The sequence below is a fragment of the Dromiciops gliroides genome, chromosome 2 (assembly GCF_019393635.1).
Source record: "Dromiciops gliroides isolate mDroGli1 chromosome 2, mDroGli1.pri, whole genome shotgun sequence".
Classification (NCBI taxonomy): Eukaryota; Metazoa; Chordata; class Mammalia; order Microbiotheria; family Microbiotheriidae; genus Dromiciops; species Dromiciops gliroides.
The window spans coordinates 79,365,251-79,388,581 of NC_057862.1; the positions used below are offsets into that span (position 1 = coordinate 79,365,251).

Genomic DNA, 23,331 nt, shown 5'->3' on the forward strand with positions numbered 1-23,331 from the left:
TATAATAATTCTAGAAAGACATGTTGGAGCCAAGCCATGAAGGGTTTTAAATGCCACTATTTTACATTTGATCCTAAAGAAAATAAGGAGCCATTGTTGTTTATTGATCAGTTTATCAAGAGATATGTAAAGTATTTTGTAAATCTTGAAGTGACAGATATGTAAACCTTAGCTACTACTTTGACTGTTAGTAGAGGAGAATGACAGAGTGATACTTGCACTTCAGATCAATCACTTATGGAGCTGTGTGGAAGACAGAATGGATAAGAGACAAGACCACTAAGGAGACTTTCAATAATTGAGGTGAGACATGACAAGAGCCTAAACTAGAGTGGTAGCCACTGAGTTAAACAGAAGGGCAAAGGCTCAAAGACACTGTGGAGATATTAGCAGAATTGGCAAAACTTGGCAACTGACTAGATGTGTGCAGTCAAAGATCACTCAGAGGTTATGAACCTGAGTGAATAGAAGGATGAAACTGTGCCCTTGACATTAATAGGGAGATTTGGAAGAGGCATGAGTTTTGAAAGGGAAAAATAACGACTTCTGTTTTGAACATGTTGAGTTTGAGATACCATGGAAGATCCGGTTTGATAGTTAGTGATAAGGGACTGGAGCTCAAGAGAACAATTAGGATCATGGGATCATAAATTTAAGCCTAAAAGGGACCTCAAAGGACATTTAATCCACCTCCTTCATTTTTGTTTTATTACTGATAAGGAAACTGAGGCCCAGGGAAGTTAAGTGACATGTTCAAGGTCACACATTTGGCAAGCATCAGAGGCAATTATCATGGTGGCTCCAGGGAGTTATATGCATAAAGAAGATAATCCAACCATGGGAGCTGATGAGATCACCAAGAGACTTGAATATAGAAAAAGAGAAAAGGTCTTTAGACGCATCAGAGTATCCCCACAGTTGGGTGATAGGACATAGATAACAATCCGGTGAAGCAGAACAATAAGGAGAAGCCACAATAAGAAGAGAACTAAGAGTACTCAGAGAAGAGGGTACCCAGAAGCTCAACAGGGTTGACAGCCTCAAATACTGCAGAGAAGTCAAGAAGGATGAATACTGAGAAAAGGCAATCAAATTCAGATTAGTCACTTTTAAGGAATCAGGTTGACTGATAAAGTTATGAAGTCAGATGACAAAAATTTTTTTCATGATGGGGGAAATCTGAGTATGTTCACAGGCAACAAGGAGTCAGTAAAAAGGGAGAGATTAAAGATGAGGTTGACAGTAAAATTATGGGGGCAATTTGCAGGAGGAAAAAAAGGGAAGAGGATCAAGAGTACACATAGAGGATCTGATCTTGGCAAGACTATAGACTTCACACACTGGAGGAGAGAATAGGAGAATGATCATAGAAAAGGGGAGAAGAGGGAGTATCTGGTGAATGTCCTCTGTTTTCTCAATGATGTAGGAGGTGAAATCTGCTAAAAGGGTGGGAAGGGTAATGTAGGAGGCTTGAAAAGAGCAGCTCTGGAATGGCTTTTATGGGGAGTAGAATAAAGAATCAGGTAGGAAGGAGTGAAGGAATGAGAAGGACCACAATGAGGCACCAACTGAAATTAAGTAACAAGTTTGCAGTGGACTCAGTCAGCACCATGTGTGTGACTTTTTTTGAACACACATTTCATCAGAACATAAGTAGGATTATGAATTGTGGGAAGGGATGAGGGACATTAGGATGAGGGTACAAGGGATATGAGGGTAGAGAAAAAATGTAAGGTTAAACCGGTTAACTACTGGGTCAAGGTTGAGAAGAAAGGAAAGCAAACCCAGAGTAGAAGTGATAGTCTGGGAGCCTCCTGAGAACTACAGTGGAATCTGGCATTCACTACATCCTCTAGTCAATTGTGGGGTGGCAAAAATGTCTACTATGGATTATCACTTGTGAAACCCTGCTTGTTCCCTACTAGTACTCTCATTAAAGAGGCCTTCCTTCACTGTGTGCATAGAAGAGTCTCTTTGTGAGATGTTGCCTGTATAACCTCTTACATTCTCACTTATCTTTCTACTAACTGTCACTATCCCAATTCAGACTTGATTATCTCTGCATGAACTTTTATAACAGCTTCTTAACTACTGTCCTTCCCTCTCTGATTCACGTTTCCGACGGCTGTCAAAGAAATCCTCCTATTGCAAAGGCCTGATCACTTCATTCCCACATCCAAACCCTCCAACACACTCCTGTTGGTTGGTAAATAATATGCAGGCTCCCCAGCATGGCATTAAGTGGCCTCAAGTGAGCCTCTCCAGATGTATTATGCTTCTCCTATGCATGCACAACCAATTCCTCCTTCGTATTTTCTGGCCTCTTCTTTCAGTGCCTTCACATCCTATCCACCATGTTTGGAATGGTGGCCCCCGCCATCTTGACCGGGTGCGGTCTTTCAAGTTCTACTTCTGATGTTTCTCATCTCTGAAAAGTTACCCTATCCTCTCAAGACATGTGATCTCACCTATTTCAAGCTTCAAATACCATTGTCTGGACCCCTTCAGTATTTATGAGATTGTAATTGCCTTTATGAATGAATAAAAAAGCACTGATTAAATCAGAAGTGCCAGGTGCAGCAGTTGACCCAAAAATCTGCTTGGTCCTTGGAGATAGTCTTAAAATTCTAGTCCTTCCAGTGTTAAGTGCTAACTATACTCTAAGCACTGTGCTAAACACAGGATATTTAAATAGAACAATCAAGACAGTCCTTGCTCTCATGGAGCTCATACTCTGACTAGAGGAGACAGCATACTTTTAAAAAATAAAACATTGAACTTAGAGTCAGAGAATCTGGTTTCCAATTTCTTGGCATGGTCATTTACAATCTTGAGCACGGCACTTCTCATTTCAGTTCCCTCAATCTAAAAAATAAGAATGGTGCTATAGGATGTTTAAATCTATACTTTTCCCACCTCTACCCCTTCTTCCTCCCCAACTAAATTACAAGTATTCTGAAGGCAGAGACTGCATCCCACTTCATCTTTGTATCCCTGGTGCCTAGGATAGTATGTCCTTTGAATTTAACTGAACAAACACAATACTACTAATATGACATATACTGGTATATGTAGGAACATGTAATACAAACCAGGAGTGATATTGAGTTCATTTCCCACTGCTAGACTCCATACTTTCCCACGAACACTAGGGGGCAGTCCTTGCCACCACAATTCTCGAACTCTTCTTGTACTACGCCTTAAAATAAAGGGGGAGGGAGAGGAGAAGAGAATGTTATCTAATAGTGAAACTAATAGTTATATCATGACTTACCTAGCCTACAACTTTTGGGAAGAATGCAATGCAATCTTTCTTTGGAATTCATGTTATCAAAGGACCAAAACCCACAAAAGTATAGCATTTCAAATGGAAGCAGTGATTATTTTTGAGGAAAACTGTTTTCTATAATTATGACTGGATTGAAACTAAATAGCTAGAGTTAAGAGACAGTTGAGAAATAAGGAAAAAATGGAAAGAAGATGCATTAAAATCATTTTTATATAAAATATATAATAAATTAAATAACACGTAACTACTTACATTCCTTCCCAATTTGGTAGTATCTCATTGACCCATATCACCATTGCACTTGCAATATTCTCTTCTTGTTTAAACCGTTCTTTCATTATTTTTTTTCTTTTATGTGCTTCTTTAATTTCTGCATGAAACATTAAAGAATTTAATCATTTTAAATAAGCCATTTTAAAACTCTCTAAGTTCATAATAAAAGTTACTTCTACCTAAGTCTATAAAGCTGTCTGTTTTTAAAAGTGTTCTGAGTACTGGAGGAAAAAGGAAAAAAAAATTCTACTTTCATAATTCTTAGCATTTCATAACTAGCAGTGGAAGAGTTCTAAGAAAACATCTTGTTCAACCTTTTCACTTTAGAAGGAACTGAAGCTCATTGATATTAAGTGATTAAGGCCAAGGTCACATAGCTAGTTAACAGCAAAGTTGGGATTAGAACCCAGGTTTCCTGATCCCTAAGTCTAATGTTTTTTTTCCAACTTTGTTATATACTGTTCTCTCCTTTCCTGACCAAAAAAAAATCGAAACACAAATTTGTTTATCAAAGGACCAAAAGTACCAGGAATAATTTTAGTAGTATAATTTCTTAACTCTTTATTACAAAGGATGGTTCACCAGGAAGGATGAAAGGGGAGAGATACAGGGGAAAATGTAGGAAGTAAAAACAAAAGATCTTTTAAAAAAAGCTATTAAAATGTAAATTCCTTAAGAACCAATTGATACCCTTCTTTCACACTGGCAACTTTTTACTAGAATTACATGGGGTTAAGTTGATTCAATGACATAAAACCCATCATACAACTAAATTGGGATGCTTATCACTATTCGTTGTTGTTATTGTTTTAAGATTTCTCTTTTCTTATACAAAATGTATAAAGAAGTTCAAAATGGGGGGCAGCTAGGTAGCACAGTGGATAAAGCACTGGCCCCAGATTCAGGAGGATCTGAGTTCAAATTCAACCTCAGACACTTTCTAGCCATGTGAACCTGGACAAATCACTTCACCATCACTGCCCCGCAGGGAAAAAAAAAAAAAAAGAAGTTGAAAATGCATAAAATTGTATACTTGAAACAAACACATCATCAGAACAATATTTCTTTAAGTCTCCAGATACCCACCACTTTGTAAACTATAAAGTACTAGATAAAAGAGAAATTATAACAGTAAAAAGAAAGAAAAGCAGAGTAGATAACCAACTAATCTTGAAGAAAGGGGCCTGCGGTAAATTTTGCCTATGACACATTCTAGTGGTTATGACCCTGGGCAATTTGCTTAAAATCACATTTCCCCAAGCAAATTGCTGATATTTTAACTTGTAAACTCGCTAATAATCTTTCATCTGTGGAAAGAATTTGCACTCCAGGATTTCTTTACATGAATGGATCACAGGTCTAGAAAAATCAATTATAATAAATTTTTACTATAAATGAAAACGTAACCATAAATTGAATGGTGTTATTTAGCAGTCTACATCTAAGAATTCAATACTGGAAATACTGCAAATACTGTATAGTAAAACGAATTTAAGTAATCAGGAGTAATTATTGACTTCACATAACCACAGCACAGTTTTTCTCCACACTCCCCAGCAACTTTACTGCTTTTGGACTTCTTTGGCCCTCTCCATCAATGCCTTCCTTCCCCAGGAAACTCATCATTGGAAAATCTCATTATCTTGAAAAACTGAATTTTCCTGGTCCTCACAGTTGTCCCTCTGCCTGAACCCTTTGAGTGGAGGACAGGGCCATGGGCTCTGGGTCTCTATTTAAAGAGGAGGGTCAGCACTGATTTCCTCCGCATTTCCCACCAGCTCCACTGCTTTTGGATGTCTTTGGAACTCTCCATCATGCCTCAGTATCAGGTACCTTCTTCCCCCACCCCTCCTCTTCAGTTTCCTTTTGTGTGTTGTCTTTTCCCAATTGATTATAAGCTACTTGAGGGTAGGGACTGTCTTTGTTTTTATATGTATTTGTAACCTTAGCACTTAGCACAATACTTGCACATGGTAGGTACTTCACATTTACTGATTTTATATATATATTTGCGGGGCAGTGAGGGTTAAGTGACTTGCCCAAGATCCCACAGCTAGTAAGTGCCAAGAGTCTGAGGCCAGATTTGAACTCAGGTAGTCCTGAATCCAGGGCCGGTGCTTTATCCACTGCACCACCTAGCTGCCCAAAAACCAATAAATATTTAAATATAAAAACAATTTATTATGTATATGGGAGAAACCCTATTTTCCTAAGTTTCACAAAAGCCATAAACAGGTGTTACTAGGATAATTAATTTCTGCTATTGCTATGGCAACAGGAAACTGAAAAGAACACCAAGTTAGGCATCAGAAAGCCAGAAATGTAGTCCCAGTTGTTCCACTTGGACAAATCATAACCATCCTGAATCTAAGTTTTCATATCTGTAAAATGGGGTAATAATAATGCCTCCCTTACCTCCTTTACAGCATTGTTGTGAGAATAAAATGTATTGGGAAGTAATCTGTAAACTGTAAAGTGATATATAAATAGGAAGTACTACAAAAATATCTTTTACATCAGCACATTTACAACGTACAGGTCAATGTAACATAATTTTTGCAAACATTTTTATTTTATTTGAATTGCAAAGGATGAGTTAGGCAGGGGTTATGCTCTTAACTGAGAGATGCCTACTTCAAGGACAACAAGGATGCAAAACACATCTCCTCTGCCAATTTTTAAACTTATGTGAGCTGTCATCTAAAGAACAAATAGTACCCTGTATTAATTAACATTTAGTAAATAATACTGTTTTTATAAGAAATAATATTATTCCTATTATTAATATCACACTTTAGAAAAAGAGGTAACAATAAAAAGTGACAGCTTCAACAACTGGGATTCTGGAGACAAGAAAATATTTTTCCAAAAGCAATTCTAGCTCAACCATTTCCAAATTTAATCACATTCACACTTAGGAAGCTCTTCCTAAACCATTCAATACATAAAGTAATTCAATTTCAAGATATCAAAATGATAAAAATAGACCACAGATAAAAATCATTAAGAAAGTTTATAAGTGAAGACAGCAGTAACAGCAATATGAGCTACTATGTTTTAATAAAACAAAAAAGTACCTTTGGGAAAACAGGAAGTTTATCTGCCCCTTAACTTTCCCTGATAAATCTTTGGCATACCTGAAAGTCAGATATGATCACAGAAGGGTACTACTATGTTCTTAACTGAGATTTTTAATAATTGCTATAATATTCCCTCAATTAAAGCTGAACTAAAGTGAATAAACTATTTTAAGGTACCAATAAAATAAATAAAAAGCACAATTACTGGGCTTTCAGATAAAGAATCATTCAAATTTTAACATATTTTTGGTGGACATCTTATTCTTCTCATTCAATGGTTTAAACAAATCAATGACTTAAATTCTAATAATTTCGTACCTCGTTTTTTAGCCTCAGCCACCATTTCATCATATTCTTGTCTATGACGTAAAGCTTCTTCAACTGATTTGGCAGGAAGATTTCTGAAAAATAAAATGCTAGAGTCAATCAACTCTTCCAAAAGCCTGACTTTATTTTGGGGGGGGGGGCTGAGCTATGGGGGTTAAGTGACTTGCCCAGGGTCACATAGCTAGTAAGTGTCAAGTGTCTGAGGCCCGATTTGAACTCAGGTATTCCTGAATCCAGGGCCAGTGCTTTATCCACTGTGCCACTTAACTGCCCCCTAAAAGCCTGACTTTTGATCATGCTCTTTTTCAAGGCAGAGATTATGGAAAGGCCAATCACACATTTTATATGTTTCATATCTTAGTCACAATTCTTTTTGATTCAAAAGTTGATCATTTAAATTTTACCTACATTACAAATGTGGCACTTATAATACATACAAACTAGATTTTGCTTTATTGAATCAATGAGAGGCAGCATGCTGTTTTAGGGAAAAACACAGAATTTGGAGTCCTTACACTTACAGTGATATTGATATCAAATCAGAACAAATTAATTAAATTTATCAATATGCTAGAACAAACCTACAACTTTTTACATCTTTAAAAAAACTTTTGGGGGCAGCTAGATGGCGCAGTGGATAAAGCAATGACCCTGGATTCAGGAGGACCTGAGTTCAAATCTGCCCTCAGACACTTGACACTAGCTGAGTTACCCTGGGCAAGTCACTTAACCCTCATTGCCCTGCAAAAATAAATAAATACAATACAATAAGCAAAAAAGAAAAGAAAAAAAAACTTTCAATATGTCTTTTTGCTGCCATCATTTATTCTACACAAGTTGGCACCATGGTCACAAACTCTGATACCTATTCTTTAATTCATCATGAAACCATACTTTTATCACATGGGTGATCAAACATATATAAGCTGAAGAGTCTTTTTTTTTCCCGAAATCTAGCCTTGATTCAAAACCCCTAGGGTTTGTTTGTTTTTTTGGGGGGGGGGGGGGCAAAATTGGGGTTAAGTGACTTGCCCAGGGTCACACAGCTAGTAAGTATTAAGTGTCTGAGGCCAGATTTGAACTCAAGTCCTCCTGACTCCAGGGCCGGTGCTCTATCCACTGTGCCACCTAGCTGCCCCTAAACCCCTAGGTTTTTAATGAGGTTTAAATCAAGAGAGTTCTCAGTCTAATTTCCATCTCTTGAATAAGCTCCTGAACTTCTTGTGACATGTGGCACGTGGTTTGGCACAGGCCACATTACAGTACTGAATCTCCATTTGGGAATATCTGTAATTCCGGAGTAACTCTTCTCAGCATTCTCTCTAGATAGACAGACAGACAGACAGATATACACATTTATACATATGTAGGTGTGTATGCATGTGTGTATATGTATGTATGTGCCAAAGTTCATAACTCCTATCAATGAGGATAAGGACTTCGAACACTATAGGAAGTCAAAAATTTCCTAAAACTCTTTTGAGTATTTACATTTACAGGCTTATAAACTTGCTTAGATCTCACAAGCTCACCTAACCTGACAATAGTTTTCTGAGCTTTGAATGAGTCTTAGCTATCAAAATTACTTTTTTCCAATCTTCAGTCACCTTTTTAACACCTTCTGTTGTCTTGCCCTCGATAAGCAATATAAAGCAATGGTCTGCAACTGTCTTTTCATTCATCATCTTGCTGTTCTTTCAATGTCAAAAAGTTTACACTGCATTGTAAAGGAATCAATATTCCTGCCTCCTCCCCCAGCCTCCAGCTCCTTCTCATGGTCTTTGCTTGTTTCTTGAGGATTATTTAGACTATTTTACATCAATAATTAATTTATCAGCAATTGGTGGTGTTTTTCGTTTTTGACCGAACTTTCCCTTGCATTTTAGTGTGACTGAGCCTTAAAATGTCCCACTTCCCCAGACCAATAACAACTGTGGGAGTATTTCCAACAGTCATTAAAGTTGATTTTAAAAGCTACAATTTTTATACTTTTCCTTGGGGGGAAAAAAAGCCATTCTTAAAAGACACAGAATTAAAACATAACAAATTAGAGTACTAAAATGTGTGCATGGCCCCAAAATCCGTACTTAACCACAGAGTGATAATGGCTTGTTCTGGTTTCATCTGGTCAAGATAAGATACTCTAAGAGTCTCATGTCAGTATAAACAAATATGTATTACTAGTACTGTCACAAATTGAAACCATATCAAAATTATTGATTGTCCCAGGTAATTTACACACCACTGTAGTCATGTCACGCACACACCCTCTGTGAGCCAAAGCTTCTTATCTATGGAATGGCATAGGAACATTTATACCGCATATCTCACAGAGTTGTCATGAAAATCAAATGAGACGGGCAGCTAGGTAGCGCAGTGGATAGAGCACCAGTCCTGGATTCAGGAGGACCTGAGTTCAAATCCGGCCTCAGACACTTAACACTTACTAGCTGTGTGACCCTGGGCAAGTCGCTTAACCCCAATTGCCTCACCATCCCCCCCCAAAAAAATCAAATGAGACAATGCACAAAATCACCTACATAAATATACGCTATTATTACCACACTTCAAAACAGTGATGGGGAAGAAGCTTTCTTTAGATGACCTTCATCCAGTCTCCTTTTAATGGAATCACAAAGTAAAATCACTTCAAATATTATGTTAAAGCTGAAAGGAACCTTAGCATCTGCTGCTACCACTCATTGTACAAATAAAGAAACTGAGATCCATAAAGGATAAAAGTTGGCCAAACTTCCCTTAAATTCCTAAATATAGGGGGGCAGCTAGGTGGCGCAGTGGATAAAGCACCGGCCCTGGATTCAGGAGGACCTGAGTTCAAATCCAGCCTCAGACACTTGATACTTACTAGCTATGTGACCCTGAGCAAGTCACTTAAGCCCCATTGCCCCACCCCCCCCAAAAAAAATCCTAAATACACACAGACAAACCCATTTTTTTGTTACTTTAACGTTAGTTTTGAATTTTCTATACATTATCCCTGGCTACCATATCTTCAGTGTTTCATGCAGAGTGCAATTGTTCTAATACATATTGTGAAGTAACTAGAGATTTGCTTGAAAAGGCCACTAATTTGGCAGCAGAAAAAAAGGAGCAATTGATAGTGTTATGCTCTCATTGCACAACTTCATTATATAATATATTCAGGAAAACAGGAAAAGCCAACAGTTTCATGGCAAAAGCAATAAAGTCCAAACTGTTTTGTGTTGTATGCAAAAAGAAAAAGAAAAAGAAAGAAAAAACATGAAAAGTACACACACAAAAAAATGCCTTCCCTTCTCCCCATTCCCATCTTGACCAATCACATTTCCTTGAATAATTTTACCAATCTACAACATACCCTGGAATTACCTGATATATGCTGACAAATTCTAAGTCAGGGCAGAAAATAGTTTTTATTGTCCAGATCTAACAGTAATAACAATAGGTAAAAAAAAAAAAAGTATGATCTCAGCTCTTCAGAAAACCATGGAATTTCCTAAGGCCCTAAAACTGCTTTGCCTTAAGTACCTTCTGACCAACCTATTTTGTTTGGTGTTTCTTAAACCCTGACAAGTGTCTCCCATCTGACTACTCCAGCTGACTACTTTATACCCTGATGTTTAGCTTCAAAAATACTAATTACACATATTAATTAGAATCTTGTCCACCTAGGTCTACAATATCTCTTGCCTAACCACTTCCTCAATTCTTAAAAGATATATTTAATACATCTTCGAGAATGGTAAAGAATATGGAAAATATAAAACATGGACAACTAAAATTTCAGTCAGCCAGGGGATTTAGGAAGAAGGTGAGTAACAGAGTCAGGTCTGTCCTTAAAGCTGTAGAGAGACAAATGAATAAAAGACCATTCAGAAATATACCACAATGATACAGACAATAGATGGTGAGGGCCTACCTATGAGTAAAGAGTTGTTGTAGAGACAGAAACAGCAAGATTTGGCAACTGACTGGATATGTAAGTTAACAGAGAATAAAGGACTGAGAATAATGTTAACGTTACAAACTTAGGAGACCGGAAATATGGAAGTCTAGAAGAGGAGTAGGTTTGGGGTATAAAATAATGAGTTCCATTTTAGTCTCAGTGAGCAACAGTGCAACAGTCCGCTGGTGAGGCAGGAATGAAGCTCGCAGGTGTGGAAATTTATTTTGATTTGGGGACCCTACCTTTAGGCTGAGATTAGAAAGCCTTAGGCCCTCAGGGTCTCCCCCCTCCTCCTCAGCTTCAGCTGAGTGAAAAAGCCCCGTGGGCTATACAAGATGCCAGGTCAGACAGCTGGGGGGGGGGGGGAAGCCCCCAGCTCCCTCTGACCTGAGCGGATCCCGGATAGCCTGTGCTGAGGCACCCCACCACCACCAGCTGCAGCCCTGGCTGGCGGATTAGCTTGGTCTGTGGGGGCGAAGGAAGCCCCGAGATTTGAGTGGAGAGAAGAAAAGGTGTATATATAGACCTGGGAGGGAGACTAGGAGGGGAGGGTGAGTAGAAGAGGACAGAGTAGAGGAGAAGGATGGACTAGGAGAGAGGCTGACTAGAGGGGAGCTGGGACAAGGACGGAGGAGAGTTTGGCTGGGAAAAGGAGAGACGGGTCTGACAAGATTACAGGCCTTAATACAAACCAGGGAAAGTGTAACTTGCCCTGAGGCCAGAGGCGGCTAAGGCCCTTATTGTATTCAAGAAGTTCCAAGTACAGCAGGTGCGAAAGAGAAGCAGTGGAAAGAGACTGCAGGAAAGCAGTCAGATTGTGCTTTATTTCCCTGTATTCCTAAATTGAAATAGTATCTCATAAATAAACTCTGCTTTGATTATTTAGTTAAGAGCCTTCTTAATCTTTAGTCTATCAGTTTGGGAGCAGTGTGGTGGAACTTTATAAACGGCCCATATTAAATTAATGAAGTCAGATAGTCAAATAGTCAACAGTCCCCAGATTAGTCCTCCGGTCAGATTAGCCCCCTCAAATTAGGCTAGTCATTTAAAAATATTTTAACACAGGACAGAGAGGGTATGATGAGATAGATCTATGACTCAAAAAGTTTGTGGTCAGTTTCTTTATATCTGGGAAGTCCATTGGCTACCCCCCACCCCCACCCCTTTGTACCAAGTGACTGGCACATGTCTTTTTTTTCCTCATTTGTTCTTGAACATTCATGGTTTGTGATGCACTGCAGCCTGCTTATCCTGACCATGGTATCTGGGAGAAGTTCATTTTCATTTCTTTGGAAAAACTATTGTTCAATGATTTGCACCCATACATCTATGCCAGAAGAACACTGGCATTTAAATATGAATCTTTCTTACATGAACTAATGCCAAAGTGAAGTGAGCAGAACCAGAACACTGTACACAGTAACAGCAATATTGTGTAAGAACTATGAATGACTTGGTTATTCTCAGCAAGACAATGACCCAAGATGATCCCAAAGGAATCATGATGAAATATGCTGTTCACCTCCAGGGAAAGAACTGATACTGTCAATACAAACTGAAGCACATTATCTTTTTCATTTTCTTTCTTTCATTCTTTTTGTTTAAGTCTTCTTGTAAAAATGATCAATATGGAAATGTTTTTGCTTATCTCAGGGAAGGGGAAGAAGGGATGGGAGAAATAGAATTTGGAACTCAAAAACTTTTAAAAAAATGTTAAAAATCATTTTAACATGATATTGGCAGAAAAATAAAATATTATCTAGAAATAAAATAAAAATGGGGCAGCTAGGTGGCGCAGTGGATAGAGCACTGGCCCAGGAGTCAGGAGGACCTGAGTTCAAATTAGACCTCAGACACATGACACTTACTAGCTGTGTGACCTTGGGCAAGTCGCTTAATCCCACCCACCCCCCCAATAAATAAATAAATAAATGGAAGTCTTTGTTTTAAGGGGCCATTAAAAATACTCCAAATTCCCAGAGAAAATATAAGATCCCACACTGTGCTTATAATAGTTTGACTTGAAAAATGACTGGATTCAATAAAACAGAACACTACCTCCTAAAAGTACCTCCTCTGCATGCCAAAATAATAGAAAAACCCTTGAAAGATATAGCAGAAATAACCTTATTCCATGAGATCATTAATGTCAGGTAAGGAATAAAAACAAAAGTTACATTCTCACCAAGGGTGTTTACCCCTGTCGTGGAGAAGGTCTAATGTGAAACAGTCCTCCAGATGTTGGAATTTGGAGGTGGCATTGTACCTACTGCATCAAAACCTAGAATGCCTGCCCTTGCCCATAAGAAGCACAGCATCTAACAGGGGAAGACAACACATAAAAAGAAGCTGGTGGTGGAGGATTTGGGAGGGGGGGGGCAGGCACATAATGATATCCAGAGGACTGCAGCTGGGTGGGAAAAGAAGAGATTGGTTCCAGGGGCAGCATTCCCAAAAGGAGAATATGGGAGAGCTCTTTGATATCCATCTGGCAAGACTAACTGCAGCTTCTTTTGGATTTATCTGATGCATAGTGAATTTTGGCCCCACCTCCCATTGTGAGAGTGAAAATCTCTACTTTTCATGTTGGTTTCCAATAAGCAACAGATGGTGGGGTTTGTTTTTTCATCTATTCTACCTTTCATTTTATTGTACTTTTTAGTCAATTCACATTTAAAGCTATGAAAGTGAGGTTTGGGCTTTCCTCCTTTAGTTTCTTTAGCATTCCTTTTAGATTTTTTTTTTATTCTCTTCCTCTTTTAAATGAATCCTTTGCCACTGCAATTACTTTTGCTTAAACAACTCTGATACATCTTTGCTTCCATGGGCTCTATTCCTACCATAGTAGTAGGAATGTGAAATGTGAAAGCCCTGCTTTCACATGCCTCCCTTTCCCTAGTTTGAAGTTTTACTTAAGTTATTGCATTTCCTTTTTTTAAAAATTGAGTTTTCTTCTTTTTCCCCTTCTCCTTCCCCATCTAAGTTAAGTGTTAGAGGTGATGTGGGCTGGAATTTGGGGTCAAATTGATCATGAGTCGTCCCAAAAGAATTACAAGACTCAGTGACTCAGTTTCCCAAGTTTTATTGCAATACTGTAGGTTACCACAGGGAGAGAACCAGAATATTGGAAAGGTATCTCTCGAATAAGGAGAGGAAAGACAGTTATATTTATAGTATGAATAAATTGATTATCAGTCTCATTATAATAATCTCCACCTTGGGGAGGTACAAGGGAGGGCCTATCTTTCTCATTATAATATTCTCCACCTCTGGGGAGGTACAGGGGAGGTCTTATCCTAATTTGGAGTTCCTGGGGTCCTAAGCCAACCCCCAAGGCGGGTACCTTTTTCAGTGGAGGTGTGTTTTGGGGGTTTACATGTCATAAGGTGAATCTAGGGACAATTTTGGCCTTTTCTGCGCACGTCTCTTTCTGATTCCCATGGCTAGTTTCAAAATAGAATCATTTTTCATTAGAATTTCTATAGGTTGTCTTTTTCCTTTATTGTTATTTTGACCTGACCCATTCTGGTCCATTATGAATGTTGATCACTATGGGTATGAGAACCTAACATAAGTTATCCATTAACTGAGGTCTGACTACCTTTTAGAGCTAATATCTGAATTAAAGCTTGGGTCTTAGGTTTTTTTCTATTAACCCCTTTTTGCCTCCTACATCAGAGGCAGGTAGTACCAGGCCTGAAGTCAGGAAGACCCAAATTCAAATCCAGCTTCAGACATTTATTTACTAGTTCTATGACTCTGGCAAACCATTTTAATTGTCAACCTAAGTTTCTTCATTTGTAAAATGAAAATAATAATAGCATCTAGCTCCCAGGGTTGTTGTAAGCATATAAATGGGATAATATTTGCAAAATGCTTTGCAAACTCTAAAGTGCTATATAAAATGTTATTAGTAGTATAGTACAAAATTTTGCTGTCTGCTCCCCTCCAATTTCTTATGTTGGTTAGTTTTCTTTTTACTGCATCTTTTTCTAAGAAGTATTGCTTTTTTTTGTTTTCTTCCTTCTCCCTTCCAGTCTATTTTGAAATTTTATTATTTGTGGCAAGCACGTACCACTTTTTAAAAGAATCAGAGAAATTTGTGATTTAATTCACAAGGGAAGAAATACTGGACAGAAGCAATGCTGCTTGGTACCAATTCTAAATCACACAGTACAATTCTACCTCTTCTCTTTCCTTGACTGTTCTCTTTACTAATGACCAGGCCACCTCACCCTAGCTCCATGTCCACCCCAAACCCTTTCTAGGTACACACTGCCCTTAGGAGCTTACACAACCCTTTTCCTGGGCCAGGATTTTTATTCATGGAAACACTACACTCTCTCAGAAAGGTGGCCTTCCAATGCATTATCTCTGCCACTAAGGTCTCTGATCTCCTATTTGAAACACAGATTTCTTCCCTGACTAGAGAGTTCTTCCGTGGGACCTCCACCCTTGTTTAAGCTGAGAGACCACCAATTTCAACTCCTCTCTACTTAATTACTTCTTTCTGCTTCCTTTTGAATTCTCTTGCAACCCCTCTTCTGATGAGACAACAGAAATCATCTCCTCATTGTTTGCCAATGAATGAGGGAGAGCAGCATCACCCACCTCCCTTCACCCCATTAACACACTCTCCCACTCTGAAGATCATTAATTATAACAAAAATGCAAATTAAAATGACCCTGAAGTTTCATCTTATACTGAGAAAACTGGCAAAAATGATAAAAGACAAGAATAGTCAATATTGGAGGAATTGTAAAAAGATAGGCACACTAATAAACTGTTGGTAGAACTACAAATTTACAACTTTTATGGGAAAGTAAATTGGAATTATACAAAGAAAAATAACTAAAATACCCATACCCTCTGGCCCAGAACTTCAACAGCCTGGCATACACCCCAAAAGGGTAAAGAAAAGGAAAGTTCTTTAACCCAATTTATAAGAATGCAAATCATTCCCCAATTGAATGGTCAAAGGATATTTACAGGCAGTTTTCAGATGAAGAAACCAAAGCTATTTCCATATGAAAAAATGCTCTAGATCACTATTGATTAGAGAAATGCAAATTAAAACAACTCTGAGGTACCACCTCACACCTATAAGACTGGCTAATATGACAAAAAAGGAAAATAATAAATGTTGGAGAAGCTGTGGAAAAATTGGAACATAATACACTGTTGGTGGAATTCTGAACTGATCTAACCATTCTGGAGAGCAATTTGGAACTATACCCCAAAAGCTATAAAACTGTGCATACCCTTTGACCCAGTAATACCACTACTAGGTCTGTATCCCAAAGAGATCATAAAAAAGGGAAAAGGACCCACATGTACAAAAATATCTATAGCAGCTCTCTTTGTGGTGGCAAAGAATTAGAAATCAAAGGAATGTCCTTCAATTGGGGAATGGCTGGACAAGTTGTGGTATACGGAATACTATTGTGCTGTAAGAAATGATGAGCAGGCAAATTTCAGGAAAACCTGGAAAGACTTAAGTGAATTCATGCTGAGTGAAGTGAACAGAACCAGGAGAATATTTTACACAGTAACAGCAACATTGTGTGATGATCAACTGTGATAGACTTAGCTCTTCTCAGCAATACAATGATCTAAGACAATTCCAAAGGACTCATGATGGAAAATGCTCTCCACATCCAGAAAAAAGAACTGTGGAATCTGAATTCAAATTGAAGCATACTGTTTCTACTTTTTTGGTTGTTTTTTTTTTCTTTTTTGAGGTTTTTCCTTTTTGTTCTGATTCTTCTTTCACAACATGACTAATACAGAAATAAGTTTAATTTGATTGTACACACATAATCTATATCAGATTGCTTTCTGTTTTGGAGAGGGGGAGAGAAGGGAGGGAGGAAGAAAAATTTGGAACTCAAAATGTTATAAAAAACAAATGTTGAAAACTATTTTTATAACTGGAAAATAATAAAATACTTTTATGATTAAAAAACAAAGAAAGGTTCTATGTACATCAAAATATTTACAATAGTATTTTTTTGTAGTATCAAAGAATTGGAAATAAAGACGCCCATCAAGTAAGGAATGATCAAACAAGTTATGATGTGGGTGTGGGTGTATCTCTATCTCTGTATGTGTATATACATATATGTGTACATATATACGTGTGTATCCATGCATTACTGGAACATTATGAGATGAATAATGAAAAGCATAGGAAATTTATATAAACTGATGAGAAATAAGCCGAACCAGGAAAACAATATACAAAATAATAAAACTGGAAATGAAAAGATCAACAACAAAACAACAGAAATGGAAAGATCCAAAATTATAATGCCTGTCCCCAAAGAAGAGATATGAAATGAAACATCATTCCACTTCTTCGAAAAAGCATGAGACTCTAAGAGCAAAATACCTTATATAAAATGTAAGAGTTTTTGGTGTGTTTGCTAACTTTTGCTAAAATGCTTTTTCTTTATTTTATTCTTTGCTATAAGGGATTTCTTTTGTGTGATGGAGGAGAATGTAGGTGATATAAATACAGAAGATATGAATAAAAATTTACTTTTTAAAAAGAGCTTAAGTAAAAAAAGACAGTCAGGCATAGAAGACAGAATGCCAACTTCAAATCCAGAAAACCTGGATCAAGTTCAATGTCTGACACATCCTGGCTTTTGTGATTATAGACAAATCATTTAACCTTTCCATGTTCTAGACAATTCTTTAAGATTATAAATTGCAGAGAAGTAATTTTAATGCATCACTGTCTAGCTCATGCCAACATCTACAGAATCTACTTATGGCTTCTGAATCAACAATGTAGTTTTTTTCTTATCAGAACATCTTTCTGGAATGATTTTTTCAAAAGCAAGTTTCCAAAGAATGTCAAATATACCTTTAATATGTTAAGATATATGAATCGTTTTAAAATTAAAACTATTAATAACAATACTACTAATGATCATTAAAACACTTACGATGGTCGGTCCTCAAGTATGAGAGCAGTGGTTGAAAGTGGTTCAAATTCAAAATTTTTACGTCTTGTGGATGGAAGTGAAGGTTTACATGTCCTTCCTGTTCGTGCTTCATATTCCTAAAGTTAAAAATAATACATATTGTTCAAAGATTTTACATTTTAAACTCTTATTTAATCATTACTATTTAATTATTGAAGATATGTTGCAGCAAAGAAGTATGTATATATTAACTTACAACTTACAGGTAAACAAGAAAAAAGATTTTTAAAAATAAAAATTTATTTTTTTAAAACCACCAGAGGGGCAGCTAGGTGGAGCAGTGAATAAAGCACCAGCCCTGGACTCAGGAGGACCTGAGTTCAAATCCAGTCTCAGATACTAGACACTTACTAGCTGTGTGACCCAAGGCAAGTCACTTAACCCTCACGGCCCCACAAAAACAAAACAACAACAAAAACCACTAGAGTAATTATGTAATTTGTTACACACTGTATCAAATTCAGAAATTTGACAGAATGTCTAGGAATTCCATCAAAAAGTCACAAAAAAAAAATGCAGAAAAGTAATGAAATAACCAAAAACATTGTACTTTAGACTAAATACCAAAACGTGGTGTTAAATTATTCAGCTATATTGTATACAGGGCGTCAGAAATAATACATATAAACCACTTGAATGTTGGTAACACTTAAAAGCCATATAGAGAAGTTAAGTGATAATTTATATTATTGGGTGATAAACCAGCTGGCATAAAAAAAAAAGATTAAAGTGGCTGAATCACATTGGCTCATCCAGTGGAATTAATCAGATTTTCAGGTGCTAGGAAAAGAAATTCAAAACTGAATTAAACTCATGCAATCACATCAAGGTTATCTAATAACCTTGGTCTCAAACCTATCTGGATATTCAAAGATGCTCCAGGCCTAAGGTTCTTTCATTCAACTCCCTCATTTTGTAGGTGAGGAAACTATGGAGGAGTGACTTAATCTGTTCACACATTTTAGAGAGCCAGGCCTCTTTGGCTCATGGCTGAGTGGCGTTTGTACTCTACACCAAAGCTTCTTAAACTGTGAGTCTCAGGATTGAGTAACTGAATGTGAGAGTTGTGAAAAATTCGGTAACAGTAAAAGGTTGTGTATGCCTATTTTATAAAGCTGTATACTCGAGGTTGCACAAAAATTTCTCAGGTGAAAAAGGGCCATGAGTAGTAACAGTTTAAAAAGCCCTGCTCTACACCAGGCTGTCTCCCTAGGTTCCATGGGCCAAAGAAGCCATGTGTCACTCTCAAAAATGTAAAGAAATGTGTGATGAACACCTAGAACATTTACTTCTTTTAAATGCTTATAAATTCTGACATATATAGTGCAATAAGGTTTGCAAAGCATCGTATATACATTATTTCATTTCAGTTGTATAACAATACCAATAGATACTACAAGTATTCTTATTTCTATTTTTCGGAGTGAGAAATTGGAACAAGTAAGTTTTTTGCTTTGGGGGGTTTTTTTTGGTGAGGCAATTGGGGTTAAGTGACTTGCCTAGGGTCACACAGCTAGTAAGTGTTAAGTGTCTGAGGCCAGATTTGAACTCAAGTATTCCTAACTCCAGGGCTGGTGCTTTATCCACCGCACCACCTAGCTGTCCCCCATCATCACTCTTAATGTCACCTCAGCCTTGATGCCACTCAGCTGCCCCTGGAACAAGTAAGTTTTGAAGGTGACATATGAAATCCAGGTGTTTCTAATTACAAGTCTGGCATTCTTTCCACTATTCCACAGAGCCTCTGATGCTAAAATGCATTTACATTTTACCAGAATACCCTGTATCATCAATGGACATTGTGCACAACATCAAAAATGGCTCAAGCAAAGTACAGTAACAAATTTCTACTCAGATCAGTAAGTATTTGGCTCTACGATACAGGATATATTATCCATCTTTGTGGATATAAAAAGAATACAAAGCAATTCAAAAATATTTCTAGGCATTATTACCCACAATTTATAAGGCACAGACTCTGTAATCGATGACCTCATAATCCAGCTGGACAAACAAAACTGAACATACAAAAAACACCTGCTAAATACCAGAAAATATAGAATTAAATGAGACCAATATAGATTCAAAAGAGACCAATATGGGTTAGAGTGGTTGGAGTCGAATTTATGGAAGAAGAGGAACCTAAAGAGTGAAGAAACATAAAAGGAAAATGACTTTCCAGGAAGGGAGTCTCACCAAAGTCGTACTGGCAGAATTAATCAGGAGATACATAGAAGATAAGTACTCAAGGATAAATGTAAATGATGGCATTATTTCATTAACATATTAATGTAGCATACTAACATCTAGTATGAAACAATGTTAGGCCCTTGATTCAATCCAACAAAAAATTAAGCAAAAAGAAAAGATGAAGAATAGTCGCTGCCCACAAGGAATCTGTAATCTGTAAGGCAAGATGTGAAATACAAAGAAATAATTTTATTATTAAATGGAACAGAGAATTGAAACCAAAATAAATTACAGTCTAAAAAAAGGGAAAAATTTCTGAGTGAGAGGGTAAGAGATAGTTCCCAAATCAGAAAAGTCTATGAGCGCAAGAACTGAGTCTTTATTAAATCTCCCCCAGTGTTTAGCATATTACTTTGCAAAGACTAGACACTTAAATGTTTGCTCAAGTTAAGAATTGTAAGCAATGGCATTCCAGTTGATTCTTCTTCTTCTTCTTTTTTTTTTTTAGTGAGGCAACTGGGGTTAAGTGACTTGCCCAAGTTTCAAGGAACTAGATTTGTTTCACCATCTTAGAAGGTGAAGAATAAACCTTAAGGTATATAACAAGTTTTAAGAAAAACACTAGTCAACTGTTCTTCAATTTAACAGAAAATCTAATGGGCTCAAAATTAAAGCAGGATAGACTTTGGTTGGACAAAAAAGGGAACCTGTGAAAATTGGGGTAATTAAACACTGAAAAAGCTATCGAGGAAGGTCATGGGGACTAACCGTTACAGAGTTCTTTAAAAAAATTCACAAATATTTTAGACAGTTTCAAACAATTATAAGCTAAATACTTCTACAACACTAATTGCCACTAGAAGTATTGCCTGTGACCTGAAAACAGGGAAAAAGGAGAGAACAGAAAAATAGATCAGAGGAAGGAAGTTGGAAGTAGTAGACGATCACTAATAAATACCCTCAGCTGCTACTCGACAGCAACAAGTGACACTGGGATTAATTCCACTTTCTTCTATGACCCATAAATGACATTTATTTAGTACTTTGAAATTTATAAAGTTCTTTCCATAACACTTCATTTGATACTTGCAACAACCCTATGAGCTACAGATAGTAGGATTCCTATTTTAGGAATAGAGAAAAAGGTTCAAAGGAGAAAATGACTTGTCCATTGTCACAAAACTAATAAATCTCCAATGAGTAATCTGAACACATCTCAACTAAATCCACAGTTCTTTCTTCTGTACAATGCTGTCTCCAGATGACCTTAATTATATACAACTTCAGCAGTTAAAAATTAATGGAGGGGCAGCTAGGTGGCGCAGTGGATAGAGCACCAGCTCTGGAGTCAGGAGGACCTGAGTTCAAATCCAGCCTCAAACACTTGGCACTTACTAGCTGTGTGACCCTGGGCAAGTCACGTAGCCCCAATTGCCCCCACACACACACACACACAAATTAATGGAGGGGGCAGCTAGGTGGAACAGTGGATAAAGCACTGGCCTTGGATTCAGGAGGACCTGAGTTCAAATCCAGCCTCAGACACTTGACACTTAATTAGCTGTGTGACCCTGGGCAAGTCACTTAACTCTCATTGCCCTGCAAAAAACAAAACAAAAAATTAATGGAGACCTGTATCAAATTGCTTACTGCATCAGGAAGGAAAGAAGAAAAGGAGGTAGGGAAAGAAATTGGAACTTGAAATTTTTAAAAATAAATTTTAAAAATTGTTTTTACAGGAGGGAGAAAAATTTGAAACAAGAAATCTTATAAAAACAGATGTTGTGACTAATGCAGAAATAGGATTAATGTTATTATGTGTGTGTATATATATATATATATATATATATATATATATATATATATATATATATATATATATATAAAACCTATATCAAATTACCTGCTGTCTAGGGGAGGGGGGAGGGAGGAGAGGGAGGGAGAAAAATCTGAAATTGTAAAGCTTGTATAAACAAAAGTTGAGAACTATCTTTACATGTAACGTGAAAAAAATAAAATACTTTATTAATTTAAAAAAAAGATGTTGAAAACTATCTCCACATGTAACTGGAAAATAATAAAATATTTATATGGGAAAAAATGTTTTTACAGGTAATTGGGGGGAAAACTAAAATAGTTTCCAAAAAAAAATTCATGGAGGGCAGAATTGACCCAGTAGCTATAACTTACTGTATCTGGTCACCCAAAAGTTTATAATTGTTCCATTTTAAGTAACAGAACCTAATCTATATCTGTTCATACAAATAGGAATATCAAGTTTGGATGCAAAGCAATGTGTTATCTCTAAGTTCTGGTGTGGGCTCTTTATTGAAAGCGTCTAGTTCGGAGAGATATAAGACCAAATCAATTTTCTTTATCAAAGACTACTATTAACCTAAACAGAATGTATTACCTGCTAAACATGAAGACATGAAGTAATTATCTTCACCCTTTGTTTTGTTTGTTTTTGTTTGGTTTTTTTGCAGGGCAATGAGGGTTAAGTGACTTGCCCAGGGTCACACAGCTAGTAAGAGTCAAGTGACTGAGGACAGATTTGAACTCAGGTCCTTCTGAATCCAGGGCTGGTGCTTTATCCACCGCACCACCTAGCTGTCCCCCATCCTCACTCTTAATGTCACCTCAGCCTTGATGCCACTCAGTCTCAACATCTAGGTTGATTAATTGCTAATTAATTTAATGGAATTATGAAAAGGGGAGCAGTCATGCTGGCTCTTTGGGTACTTGCCAGAAAAGAATATGATGGCAGTGGGGAGTAAGGTTTCAATCACACTTGGCACAGAGGGTGCAGGGGTAAACAGCACAGAAAGTACAGAAACATATGGTGCAGAGTGGCGAGGTACAGAAGAAGACAGTGTGGGGATGGGGATAGGGTGGTAAAGGAAGGCAGGCAGCCCAGGGGAAAAAATGGGGATGATTAGAAGCACAGAGTGCTTGGATTTGAGAGCACTCTGCAGCATGGACCCAAATGGAGACTGAAGACTGCTGCGGGGAAGAGTGAGAGCAAGAGTATGGGGTCTCATTTTTACAGAGTTTAGGTGGGGGACAGACTAATTTATATCCATACCATCTTAGCATTAGTTTTATGTAGATGTCTACAGCTTATCTGAAATCATAGGACCAAAAAGTCCTAATTTAGTGCATAGTCTCAGGATGTGATTTTTGGTTAATATATAATGCAGTCTGTGGGGCAGCCAGGTAGTGCAGTGGATAGA

At 37.3% G+C, this 23,331-nt stretch overlaps 1 protein-coding gene across 2 annotated transcripts in view; it reads right to left on the reverse strand.

Annotated features, from left to right (window-relative positions):
• Window positions 1–23,331, reverse strand: part of TBC1D12 (TBC1 domain family member 12) — a 124,506-nt gene that overhangs the window by 37,114 nt on the left and 64,061 nt on the right. For both annotated transcript variants that reach the window (XM_043982871.1, XM_043982870.1), the window contains exons 3-6: window positions 17,870–17,985; window positions 6,961–7,043; window positions 3,542–3,659; window positions 3,093–3,199 (exon numbers count right to left, since the gene is read on the reverse strand). In XM_043982871.1, coding sequence (XP_043838806.1) covers window positions 3,093–3,199; window positions 3,542–3,659; window positions 6,961–7,043; window positions 17,870–17,985 — 424 coding nt within the window. The remainder of the gene's footprint in view (window positions 1–3,092; window positions 3,200–3,541; window positions 3,660–6,960; window positions 7,044–17,869; window positions 17,986–23,331) is intronic.